The sequence below is a fragment of the Dendropsophus ebraccatus genome, chromosome 1 (genome assembly GCF_027789765.1).
Source record: "Dendropsophus ebraccatus isolate aDenEbr1 chromosome 1, aDenEbr1.pat, whole genome shotgun sequence".
NCBI classification, from domain to species: Eukaryota; Metazoa; Chordata; class Amphibia; order Anura; family Hylidae; genus Dendropsophus; species Dendropsophus ebraccatus.
Window position 1 is genome coordinate 121172311 of NC_091454.1, and position 14239 is coordinate 121186549.

Below are 14239 nucleotides of genomic sequence, written 5' to 3' on the forward strand. Positions count from 1 at the left end.
CGCCACTGATGCATGTATGACAATTCAAGATTTCCATCCATACCTTGGAAAGTTGTGACCTTGGCTGCATTTTGCAAAAAAAAAAAAAAAAAAAAAAAGGTCCTGTGTAACTATTCTTGCCCTTCTTGAATATTTATTTGTATTCAGTGCTATGCTGACATCTCCTATTGCAGGGCAGGTGTGATGAGCATGAGAAACTGCTGCTATAGGAACTCACCACACCAGTGTCAGCAGGGAAATGGCAGCTTTTCTGTATCATCTATGCTACACTGCTGCCCCAGGCATGGTGAGTTCCTGTACTCAGGCGCTGTCAGCATCAGAAGCCGTCAACTGTGTCACAATAGAAGAGCTCAGCATGTGACGTCAGGCATGCGGACATCAGCACAGTACAGAATACTTATAAATAAGAGTTGTGAATATTTACACAACACAGGGAACCCTAGGGCCCCACCACCAGAACACTATCTCTGCCCAAATAATACCTGCAAAATACAGCCACAGATACAACTCTCCAAGCTATGGATGAAAATCTTTTATTGTCATACAGCTGACAGTTGTCAGGGCATTTTGTAAGTGACAGATTTTAATGTTATACAATAAAATAAAAATCTCTCTACTACTGCTAAGTTAGTAAGATCAAAACCTTCCTCTGCCCACTCCACTGTTTGTCTGGACTACTTTATTTAAGTGATAAATGGCGGTGTTCTTCTAGTAGCCTTTTAGTGTCTTCTTTGTCAGTTGGATGATGTGCTCTTCTCTGTTTTGGAATTGTTCTCTAAATGTTATTCTTGGATGGGGTCTCAAGTTCAGGTGATGATCAGACATTGCCATGGGGTGGCAGGAAATGATTCTGTCTTCTTTTTATGTACACTACATTCGTAAACGTACCCTAGCTGCATTGTTTTATTGCCCCAATGCAAGACAATGATGAAGGCCCTCCGACTTTTTCATCTCTTCTGCTGAAGGAAATTAAGAAAAGCAGCACATTTGGAAGTACATAGGGAAGGCGATGGCTCTAGTACCACAGATAATACACAAGAGGGGACTTTGCAGAACTACGGTACAAGCACTTCTCACAGTATTGGCGCAGTCTTCAGAGATATCTGGCATGCTGCTTTCTTTTTATCAGGGTTTGTATTTATTCCAAGCTTTGTTTACTTGGAGAGATTCAGTATCCCTTCTCTGGAAATCACTGGCACCATAGATTACTTTCTGTATATGTAATTCAAGCAGTGCACTAAGGTATTTCTAGAGCCTGCCATAAACCTTGGCTATTAAGCTATTTTCATGGGGAAAATCTCCAAACAATATACAGAAGAAGGATCACCTTGTATGCAGATGTTTATTGGTTGTATTGGCAAAATTTATATAGGTATGAGACACCTCTATTTCACATCTGTGTGTCTAACGGTCCTTTTACAGGGAGTGATAAATCGCTTTTATTCCAATCAGCATTAAAAGAAAGAGAGAAATTGTAAGAAAAAATAGTTTTTGCCATTGCTTCAAGACCGCTTAAGCCCATCTCACACACTAGTGTGAATCTTTGAAAGACCGTTTAGACGAAGCGATCTGTAAATTATCGGCGGGCAACCACCAACGATTTGAGAACACGTTGAAAGATGACAATGAACGATTTCTCACTCGTCGCTTTATCATTGGCTGTATCTAAACAAGCAAAAGATTGCTCAAATGCGATTGTTATCACGCAGATTTGAACGATAATCGCTCTGTGTAAACGGACCATAAACTAACCCAATTTAGTTGTAAAATATCAAATGTTAGAATCCACCTGCATCCATTTGATTTTTAAATTACTTGTGATGTGATGTCTTGATATTTTAATAAAATGAATAAAAACTTTTTAGTGAAGGGGTGTTACTGAAGTGGGAACAGGGGACATTAGCTGGATTGTTTATTCATTTGATCTGGAAATTGTACCTGTTTAAAAATTTAGGTGACTGTGAAACAGAAATGCGTTTGGCACTGCACCTCATACATAGTTTATGGTTGGCAGATTTAGATCTAATTTCTTTCTGTTTGGAAATGCACATAAAGTCAGCTTGCCAGAAGAAGGGATATTGTGTACCTCTTACATGTTATTTTTCTGTCAGTCTTTGTGCGCTTATTTGTGTTTGTTGTCTTGAGTGCTCTAAAAACTCTGATCAAGTTTTGAATAATACATGGCTAAGATTCCATAATGAGAGATGTATTTCAGACAGAGTGGAATAAAGATTGCTACACCTATCTGGTAGTTAGTTTGATGATTTCCCATATAAATGATTAAAGATCAGGTTTTACATAAGTTTCGATTGTTGTAAAGTGCTAATAATAAGTCAAAAAAATTCTTATTTTACAATGTTGCTAAACAGCAGTAATTTAAAGCCTATTTTCTGTATATTTTGACTACCATCTTTGCACACACTTATAATATAAACTTTATCAGAGTTTTTACGAGCAAGAGGTCATGATGCATTTTGTGTTTGAGTCATTCATCTGTGACTATCACCGTAGTGAAAGATCTGGTGTTGGCGTTACTGTCATTATATATGTTTTAGAGAACATACTGTAGACATTATGTGAGGTATTCATTCAGTCCTGTAGTGCTAAATAAGATCTCGGGTACATCACAATTACTTATTGCAGAACTTCCTAGGTGTAAGTGGCATACCTAATCCATATTATTAGATTTATCCTGTGACATGCCACTTTATTGAAATAATATTAATCCTGCAGGTCACACCTTCCCTTTTACAATATGCAGCATGTGGGCCAAACTTTGGCATATCCACACTACAGTCCTTGTTAACATTGCTATGAATAACCAGACTGCTAAATTGAGGGGTTTTGCATTGTCCTATTTTTTTTTTACTCCTTTTGTTAAGCACACTTTTCATTTTAGTCTGATTATTTTAAATGTTTGAATCCACAGTATCAATTCATTGAAACTTAAGCAAGTACATACTTACTAACCTATGGTTTAGAACCAAAGCTTTCATGTTACTGTGGTGGTCACATGATGCGTTGAAATGTTCTATTAATTACAGCTTCCTTACTTTTTCCATCTGGTATCCAGGCATAGTTTGATGCAGCGGCACAGATTTATTTTCTAATCATCACTATAGTTGTCATTTCCTCGTTGACCTGGTTAGAAGATTCCATAATTTCATGCTTACCTTTATAAACTTTTTCACTTCAGTTCAAAGAAAGCCAAAAATTCCATCGACAAATCTACAGAAACTGACAATGGTTACGTGTCATTAGAGGGGAGATTAACAGGTAAAAGCAGCGAGGATGGGGTTCAAGTGCATGAGCTCCAAAATGAAACAATCCACTGTGAAGAGTCTGCATGGACGGCAGCAACAAACAGGACACATCAGACTCAAACCAAGACAATGTACAATAAAACCAAAATGGTAACTTCCACTACCTCCTTCCAGTTTGTCTTAATCCATGTATTGTTCTTTAACCCTTAGGGGACACAGCCAGTTTTCATTTTTGCGTTTTCGTTTTTTCCTCCTCGTGTATATAAGGCCATAGCGCCTGCATTTTTCCTCCTAGAGACCCAAATGAGCCTTTATTTTTTGCGCAACTAATTTTACTTGCTATGGCAGATGTAATTTTTGCCTAAAATGTGACGGGAAACCAGAAAAAAATTACATGTGTGGTGAAATTGAAAAAAAAAAATGATTTTTTTTTTTTAATTTAAAGGGGTAGTCCACCCAAAAAAAATTTCTTTCAAATCAACTGCTACCATGAAGTGCCAGAGATTTGTAATTTACTTCTATTAAAAAATCTCAAGTCTTCCAGTACTTATCAGCTGCTGTATGCCCAACAGGAAGTTGTATTATTTCCAGTCTGGAGAGCAGGAGAGGTTTTCTATGGGGATTTGCTCCTGCTTTGGACAGTTCCTGACATGGACAGAGGAGGCAACAGAGAGCAATGGGTCAGACAGGAAAGAAAACACCACTTCCTGCTGGACACACAGCAGCTGATAAGTACTGGAAGACTTAAGATTTTTTAATAGAAGTGAATTACAAATCTCTGGCACTTTATGGCACCAGTTGATTTGAAAGAAATTTTTTTTTGGTGGACTACCCCTTTAAAGGGGTGGGGGGGGGTTTACTCCGTTCGCCCTAGGGTAAAACTGACTTGTTATATATGTTCCTTAAGTTGTTACGATTACAACGATATGTAACATGTATAACTTTTATTTGATTTGATGGTTTGTAAAACATTAAAACCTTTTAAAGAAAATATATGTTCCTTAAAATCGCTCTATTCCCATGCTTATAGCGCTTTTATCCTTTGGTCTATGGGGCTGTATGAGGTGTCATTTTTTGCGCCATGATGTGATCTTTCTATCGGTACCTTGATTGCGCATATACGACTTTTTGATCGCTTTTTATTACAATTCTGGATTTGATGCGACCAAAAATGCGCAATTTTGCACTTTGGAATTTTTTTACTCTTACGCCGTTTACCGTGTGAGATCAGTAATGTGATAAATTAATAGTTCGGGCGATTACGCACGGGGCGATAGCAAACATGTTTGTTTATTTTTATTTATAAAATGGGGAAAGGGGGTGATTCAGACTTTTATTAGGGGAGGGGGCTTTGTGTTATTAAAAATACATTTTTCTTTTACTTTACACATATATTAGAAGCCCCCCTGGGGGACTTCTAGTACATGCACTCTGATCTCTCATAGAGATCCATGCATAGAGATCCATGCAGTATAGTTATACTGCATGACTCCATGAGATCAGTGTTCTATTTCTTTCAGCTGCTGCAGCCGAAAGCAATAGAATGCCGAGTCGGGATCAGCGCCATAACGGCGCAGACCCCGGCCCGTAATGGATGCGGGGATCGCCCCCCACCCCCGCAATCGTGCCGCTGGGGGGGGGGGGCGATCCCCCCACTAGACCACCAGGTATGGAGATTAGCAAGTATTTAGAAGCAGATGTCAACTTTGACAGCTGCTTCTAAGTACTTAATTAGCGGGCACGGCGATCGGACCGTGCCCGCTAATAGCCGCGATCCCGGGCTACATGCGGCACCCGGGATCGCGGCAGTTCAGAGGGCGACCCCCCTCTGAACTCCCATAGCGGCACCAGGACGTTCAGCAACATCCTGGTGCAGCTATGGGTTAAATAATATCACTTTCTTATTTTTGCTGAAATGTGTATAAAAACTGGTACACACTAGGTGGTCCAAACATGCATGTCTCAGCAGGACAAAGACATGCAGAAAGTCTTGTCTTACTAATCATAATATTCCCCAATTATATTCTACTATATTCCACAAATCTAGCATTTTCTTTATTATCTGTGTCTTGTGTAGCACATACCCTGCAATCTGGCTCAGTATGTGTCCTTTTTGAAATTTCACCATAAAATATTTATAAACTCTGGCCTTATAGTATTTCTCTGTTCTCATGAAATGGTTAAAGGGGTTGTCCAGCAAAAATCTTTTTCTTTCAAATCAACTGGTCTAAAAAAGTTATATAGATTTGTAACTTCTTTCTATTAAAAAAATCTCAAGTCTTCCCATACTTATTAGCTACTATATGTCCTGCAGGAAATGTTTTATTTCCTGTCTGACACAGTGCTCTCTGCTGACATCTCTGGCCGAGACAGGAACTGTCCAGAGCAGGAGAGATTTTCTATGGGGATTTATATAAAACCGAGAACAGTTCCTGACTTGGCCAGAGATGTCAGCAGAGAGCACTATGTAAGACTGAAAATAAAACATTTCCTGCAGGACATATAGTAGCTAATAAGTATGGGAAGACTTGAGATTTTTTAATAGAAATAAGTTACAAATCTGTATAACTTTCTTAGACCAGTTGATTTGAAAGAAAAAGATCTTTGCTGGACAACCCCTTTAAGGCAGATTTAACACTTTAGCTATATGTGAACTGTAGAAAACATTGCATTGTGTTACTGAATGCTGTTCATGTAATCACATACAATTATTGATATCCAGGATGTGCAGAGGTCGCCTGCTAACATCTCAGATGAGGTCTCCAGTGAAGATGACCCGAGCACAGGATACACAGCACGCCGTAGTATGGAGCGTCCTCATGGTGACAGCATGCTTAGAAACAGAAAGCCTCATCATTACAAAAAGCATTATACAACTGAGGTAGACTATCTATCCTCCTCCATTTACCCTTGTACTAGAAGTCTCCAAAATCTACAGAGCCTATTTCACCTGCACAGCATTAGCTTTTGGTTTATGAATGATTCCTAATAGCTTTTGGAGAGGTTTAAATTCTCTCTGTATTGTTGGTATCTTATGGGGCGTGTAATAGATGTTCACAGTGGGTAAAATCTGAGTGTTTGTTCTCATAAACCTCCAATGCGCAGTGTATTACAAGATGCTACCACAAGATAAAAGAGCTTGTACTCTAAAGATTCAGGTCAAGTAAAATTGCTTTTCAAATGTTCTTGTTTTGTTGGTGATTTCGGTAGGCAAGTATAATACCAGGTTAGATATCTCCTTTGTTTCATTTACTCAGGTTCATAACTTTCAGGCACCGGAGAGGTATGGCAACATGTTTGCATCTTTTGGCGTTAATTGCTGAAGCAAAATAATTTAATATTTAATTAGAGATGTAATCGACCCTTAATATAGAAATTTCTTACCCAGTTTCTTTAATTCATAACTTATTGCCACTTGTGTAATACATGGTCGTGCAATCTATATGCTTAATAATAAAAATCTAATGCTTTGGCGCAGGGGTTTATTTCTAATTAATTTAGAGTACTTAATATGCCTTGCCCAGATTTGATGACAGAATACCTGTATATTTTCTGATTAGGTTATGAAGAGCAGATTGTTAGTTATTTCACATATAAGTTTACTGTGGGCCAATTTTTCATATGTGTTTTCTGTTTTCCAGTTAAAACTAGTTTAATGATTTGCATCTATTTAATATCTAGCTGTATAATATTTATTTGACAGAGATGGCAGGGGTGTTGGATGTGGACAAGTACCCTGAGTACAAGGGGTGGCACTAATAAGGCGCTCTGACTTATTATTACCTCCATTTAGTTATAAGGATAGGACAGCAGACTTTATTTTTTGTCCTGGATGAAGGAAAACCCATCAATACCCGTGGACAAACTTTGCACAACAAATGCCAAAAGTATAATAGTTGTCCTTTAAAAGTTTTATTATCCTCTATTATCATTCCACTTTCAACAACCTCTATCTATCTATCTATCTATCTATCTATCTATCTATCTATCTATCTATCTATCTATCTATCTAGTATAACTCAATAGTACAAAGAAATGTAACAAACTTTCTAGTGTATCTTATCAGAGAAAAATGCCACTTTCTCCATATCAAGCTTTTCATTTTCCCTTATCCCCTCTCATCATTCACTTTGCAAAAACTATTCAAATCTTTCTCCTTACAGCCGCCTGAGAAGTTTTATAGAATAGGGAGGATGAGGAGCTAAAGAGAGCAGCAGAGAGAAATGCAGAGGCAGTAGTGCTCAGAAGTGCTTTTTAGCATCCTCCATGCTGCTGCTTCTGAGGGTCTGCTATAAATACAGGGGAGCAGGATTTCCTCTTCTGTGTATTTTCAGTCTACAGGGCCATCATACCAGCAATTACTCAATAGCTCATATTGGAGACACCCCACAAATGCACTTCCATAGGCTTTGCTTAGGTATGGCTCCACAACTACATACAGCTATGAAACATGTGAATGAGGCTTATAGCTTGGTTTACAATAGTGTAATACAGACACATTTTTGTGACTGCATTAGATCCCAGCTGGACTGGATCTGAGGACCTGACCTATTGTATTTTTCACAGCTTTTTTTAACCTATTTCTCTTACATTTAGATTTGTTATTTTCTGCATTAGCATATAGTTGAAACGAACCACATAAAATATGTATAAATTATTCTTTTGTCAGAGAAAAAAAACAATCTGTGATGCTAATTTGATCTCAGTAAAGTTGAAGAAGTGCACAAACTTTTTTTTTTTAGTTATAAAACATTTGCCATAGTCAAATATATTGGAATAAGCAACAGATGAGATACTTAATGTCACTGTCGTTATAACTTTCAAAAACTATACCAACAGTATATGTGATATAAAGAAAGTTTGAAATATTTGTATTTGTAATATAACTTTATTAATGAAGACATGATTTATTTTTTATGGTTTCATTAATTGGCAGCAGTAAGGAGCAAACCGGCCCTTCTGCTGCCACAGTGGTTGTGTCAGGAACTACAGGGCCTCAAAACGCTTACATTGCTGCATGCAGTACAGAGACGGCTGTAATGTCTATTCTAATGCATATTCGCATAAGAATAGACATTTCAACTTGGGAAGCTGCTTGTGGAAAGAGTGCTGCAGCCACGGTATAGTGAAGCAGAGCAAGATTGCTGTCAAGCAGCTGCAGCACTGTTCGCACAAACAGCTTCCCCTGTTGTAATGTCTATTTTATTGCTAATATTCATTGTAAAAGACATTATGGGAGGCCCAGTATCACTAATGGTTCATGCTCCTGCAGTTTTGGACACAGCCAGTGGTGACAACAGAAGGACCATGTTACCCCTTACTGCTTCCAGTCAATGAAACCGTTAATAAAGAAAATGTATTATTTTTTCTATTATTAAAATTATATTACAAAGTTATATACCTTTTACAAATGATATGTAAAAATGAATATCTATTTCTCTGGAGTACCTCTTTAAGTCACAGTGAATATGAGCTATTAAAATATATTCATTCTGTTGTATTACACAAATGCTGGATAATGGAAATATTCTTTTAGGACATTCAAAAATCAGGAACCAGTTGTAGCTCTCGCTGCTCAAGTTCTCGACAAGACTCCGAAAGCACCCGGCCGGAATCTGAGACAGAAGATATTCTCTGGGAGGACCTACTGCACTGCGCGGAGTGTCGCTCTTCCTGCAGCAGTGAGACTGATGCAGAGACTAATCACGGAAACTTGTGTATGAAGAGGGAATTTAGAGATGATCCATTTCACCAGGTACATTTATTTCCTTTCTTAGTAAGGGCTGATGTGATTCTTTGTGTTGGTATTTCAGTTTTATGCTTTTCCCACTGTTTTAGCTTAAAGTGACACTGTCGTCCCCTTTTTGCATTATGACATCTCTACACAAATGTAAAGGGTAAATTTTGCAGTTTTCATGGTGCTTGTTCAAGTAAAAAGTGATCTTTTATCAACTGCAGATTGTGCTAAGTGGGTAGGGCTTCACGGCAACAGTGCCCCTGGCCCCACCGCTCCATGACATCATAGTACGTAGGCCCCGCCTCCTCACTAACAATACTTAAACCAGCAACTCCTGGTCTGGTGACTTCTGGGCCCCCATTACTTTCTGCTGCAGTGACAATGCAGCAAAGCAGGAACTGCCTACTTATCTAGTCACTGGCTTAGTGATTGTCTGAGCAGCAGGTCCTGTTCCAACTCGCTGTCAGGTTGGGTGGAATGGTGACCTGTGCCTATGTGCAGCCTCTGCATTCATCCAAGCCAGACTAGAATGGAGGAGGCATCATGTGACCATTCTACTACCTCTGTGTCCTCCAAAGGCATATACAGGCTCAATGGGAGAACACAGAGGAAGGGGCATGATCACATGCTCCTCCATACTCGGCCATCTTATAGACAGAATCACCATTCAGCATACAGACCAGGAGAGAAGTGCCAGATTTTAGTGCTGTGAGACACACAGTAAGCTGGTGTAATCAACTCAACATGTCATACATACTTCCATATGGTCCCTCCTGTTCCACGTAGTTTCTAACATCTGTTTTTTTTTCCATGACCTATATTGATCATATGAACTTTAATTCCTATGGTATTTGTGTGGATCTACAAGGCAGCACATGTTTCATCTGCTGGTAATCTATGCACTGTATAAGCAGTTAATACATGTTGGCATGTTCTCTTCTTCTTCATAGAGTCATTTGCCTTGGTTACACAGCTCTAATCCAGGGCTTGAGAAAGTGAGTGCCATAGTTTGGGAGGGCAATGACTGCAAGAAAGCAGATATGTCTGTTTTGGAGATTAGTGGAATGATCATGAATCGGGTGAGTAAGGAGTCATGGAGACCAGGTGATGAACATGTTATCCTATGTAAAAAATACTCATATCCTGCACTGACTCTGTACTGCGTGATTTCTATATATTTTTTTTGCCCATGTGATCGGAAGTAAACAGAAGATTACATGAAATTGCAAAGTAATGTTTTGTCACTTTTTTTTTTTCTCTTTCTATGTTCAAACAGTAAAATAAAAGCAAAATAGGAAAGTAAAATATATATATAAATGTTTTGAATGTAATAATGTCATATTAAGGACTATGGTCCGTACATACTTTCTAAATATAAATATATATATATAATACATACACACACACACGGGGGTGCTGATAAGTCTTTGGATTTACCCAGAAAGAAAAAACATAGTAAGATGAAATTTTACATGTATTCCACATACTCTTCACTGATGTCAACACACTTTTTACATGGGTATTCCGAGTTTTGAAAGCCTTGAAAAAAGAAGGATTTCAGTTGTGACCCAAACCAGTCATCTGTAGCAGCCATTGCATCAGAAATGGTGTGAAATTTGGTTCCCTTGAGGTGTTTCTTCAGGTTTGGAAACAGATGATAGTTGGAGAGAGCCAGATCTGGTGAATAAGGTAGGTGGAAGTGTAGCTCCACTAGTTTTGCCGTGGTCGCTTGTGCAATGTTAGCTCAGGCGTTGTCTTGCAGGAACAAGGCTCCTTAGGACAGCTTGCCTCGCCTTTTGGCCTTCAGAGCTGCCTTCAATTGGTCCAAAAATTCAATGTAATACCTTGCATTGATGGTGGAACCATTTTGAACGTAGTCCACTAACAGAATACCCTCCTTATCCCAGAACACAGATGCCATCACCTTTTAGTGGCTGATTTTTGCACCCTGAACTTCTTTGGACCAGAACCACTGTCCCTCCACTCTTTGTACTGCTCCTTGGTTTCAGGGTCATACAAATAAGTCCAGGTCTCATCCATAGTGACCAGTCATTCTGGAAGTTCTTATCAGTCCAGAAACGCTGAATAATGGACCATGGAGTTTTTTGATCTGTTGTCAAACCTTTGTGGACCCACTTTGCAAATTGCTTTGTGCACAGCATCGACGATCTCTGGAACAACAACCACTCTCGGTCTTCCAGGACGTTTCTCATCATTGGTGCTAAATTAGCTCGTTTTAAATTTGGCAACCCAGCTTTTAACTGTAGAATAGGAAGGGCATTGATCCCCCTAAGTCTGCGACATATCACCATGAATATTCTTTGCAGACTTTCTTGCAGAAACAAGATTTTTATCACTCCCCTGCTCTCATTTGCTGTGAATATTATCCCCCCACCCCACCCCTGCATCTAGATCGCTGTTGTTATAAGCCACACACACAAAATTTGGAAAACATATATTAGACATATAAGGCTTTCGTGATGTAATATTTGTTACCATAGAAACAAAAAAAGAACACAAAGCCAAAGACTTATCAGCAGCCCCTCGTGTATATATATTTACAATGTGTGCACAGACTGACAAGGTCACAGGGTTATGTCAAAAGTCAGAATTTTCAGATCGCAACTGATCAGGAGAACCACTTGGAAAATGACATTCCTTTCCCTGCTTTGTGTCTGTGTGAGCAGAACAGCTACATAGACTTACAATATGCAACCGTCCAAGTCATGCGGCACAGCCAGGAGAGAATGAACTGGACACAGACTTCTCTCGTTCTCGTAATCAGTTGTGGTCTGAACACTTAGACACCGACCAATCAAAACTTATGACATGTCTGTGACATGTCAAAAGTTTTTTTTATTGTTTTTTTTATGATGACAGGTACACTTTGAAATACAGCTGCTTTTTATACCTATTTTACTCTCCTGTTTTGCTTTTATTTTACTTGGTGTGAACGGTGGCGGTAAAGAATTATTCACAGAATAACACACATTACAAAGTTATACAACTTTGTAATGTATGTTATGTCTGTGAATGGCCCCCTTCCCCGTGTCCCACCACCCCCACCCGTGTACCCGCAAGTGTGATGCGCTATACATACCTGTCACGTGCCGACCCCCGTCTCCGATCTTCAGTCAGTGACGTCTTCTTCGGCTCCGACTGTCCCGAATGCCGGCCGCCCTCTGCAGCGTCATCCGATGCTCAGCCGCGATTGGCTGAGCATAACTGTGCTCAGCCAATGACTCGGCCGTCCGAAGAAGACGTCACTGACTAAAGATCGGAGACGGGTGTCGGCATGTGACAGGTATGTATAGCGCACCACACTTCCGGGTACACGGGTGGGGGTGGTGGGACACGGGGAAGGGGGCCATTCACAGACATAACATACATTACAAAGTTGTATAACTTTGTAATGTGTGTTATTCTGTGAATAATTCTTTACCGCCGCACTACCCCTATAAAGAGGTCTATTGTGGCATGCCTGTTCAGGTGCTTGCTGAGGAATTCATCCAGCAGCACCATTGACCGCATTGTGAGTGTGTGCTGCAATTCCTCTGCATGCGCCGGAACAGACATGCCAGCAGCAGGATTTTAACAGTATATCCTGCCGCTGGCAAGGAATGATAGTTACACTCTAAATTTTTTTTCCCTAAAAAACGTCTTTAAGCACTGTGGTAGAGGATTATCAAGCTATCATATAGTAAGAGTCTCTTTGTTCCTCTGCTTTCATTTTACCAGAACAAAGTGAAAAGTGAAAGCAGAGCCCTTATTGGTTGAATGTAACTGAGTTGTAATACCACACACAACCTGAGCACTGTTTTTGGAGTAGGTTGCAGCTGCACTACTGACACAGACAGCTTTCCTGTGCTAAAATGCTAACATTTATTGTACAACAGTGGGAAGGGGTTAAAGCATTTAAAAAAATGTCCCTTTAAAGTATATGGTTTATATAGGTTTCTGTGTATACTGAAATACAACCTCTCCTTACTTGTTTTCAGGTGAACAACTACACTCCAGGAATTGGATATCAGATGTTTGGAAACTTTATCTCTCTTATTCTTGGATTGACTCCATTTGCCTTCAGACTGTCTGAATCCAGAGACCTGGAGCAGCTGGCAACACTATCTGCCTCTGAAATTTACCACATTGCTTTTGGTTCCAGCACAGACATCATGGTCATTTCCATGGTGGTTATTAGTTTTGTGGTTCGTGTTTCCCTGGTGTGGATTTTCTTTTTTTTGTTATGTGTAGCAGAAAGAACATACAAACAGGTATGTCTAAAATGACTTTTTATAGCTGGTAAAGAAAAAAATGACTAATGGCAAAATGAAAAGAATTTATACTTTGGGTCTATACAATACACATCCATGGGCCATTAGCGTACCAGTGTGCGCCCCTTATTGTGTAAGCAGATCTAATGTGGCTTGGGCAATTGCTCCATGCTGGCAGTCCCCAGCTGCTGATAGCAGACTGTATAGAATAAATGCAAGTACCATTGATACTCCATATGGCCTTAAAGGGGTTAACCAGTGAAAATCTTTGTTTTTTAAACTGGTTTCAATAAATTATATAGATTTGTAATGTAGTTCTATTTTAAAATCTCAACTATTCCTATATTTATCAGCTGCTGTATGTCCTGCTGGAAATGTTGTTTTCTTTTCAGTCTGACACAGTCCTTCCTGCTGCCATCTCTTTCCCAGACAGCAACTGTCCTGAGCAGTAGCAAATTCCCATAGAAAACCGTTCCTGATCTGTCGCGGACAGAGATGTCAGACTGAAAATAAAACATCATTTCCTGCAGGACATACAGCAGCTGATAAGTATGGAAAGACTTGAGACTTCTAAATAGAAGTAAATTACAAATCTATATAACTTTCTGACCACCAGTTGATTTGAAAGAAAAAAAAAATTCCGCTGGAGTACCCCTTTAATGGCCCTATGATGGAAGGGGCATTCTTTATCTTTATATCTTATGTTTTTTATACACACACGTGCACACGCACACACACTTCTCCTTTAAGCGTTTAGTGGTGTGTAATGTATTATTCAAGTGAGATGTTTAACAAAAAATAAAAAAAAATAAAAACCATTGAATCCCAACTTATGAAAGTGTTTGACAGTAGTGTATGGGAACAATGGTGATCAAAAAGTATTCTCTGTAGTATCTTTTGTGTTTTGTAGTATTCTTTGATGACTTTTCGCTATTGAAATGCCTTTGTTCAGAAGGAAGTGACACATA

General features: G+C 39.2%; 1 protein-coding gene across 2 annotated transcripts in view; it reads left to right on the plus strand.

Annotated features, from left to right (window-relative positions):
* Positions 1–14239, plus strand: part of PHTF2 (putative homeodomain transcription factor 2) — a 91502-nt gene that overhangs the window by 64211 nt on the left and 13052 nt on the right. Inside the window, exons 7-12 of one of the 2 annotated variants that reach the window (XM_069978143.1) lie at positions 966–1130; positions 3197–3413; positions 5986–6144; positions 8800–9018; positions 9951–10079; positions 12999–13271. In XM_069978143.1, the coding sequence (XP_069834244.1) occupies positions 966–1130; positions 3197–3413; positions 5986–6144; positions 8800–9018; positions 9951–10079; positions 12999–13271 (1162 nt within the window). The remainder of the gene's footprint in view (positions 1–965; positions 1131–3196; positions 3414–5985; positions 6145–8799; positions 9019–9950; positions 10080–12998; positions 13272–14239) is intronic. The other variant, XM_069978153.1, reaches the window with a different exon arrangement.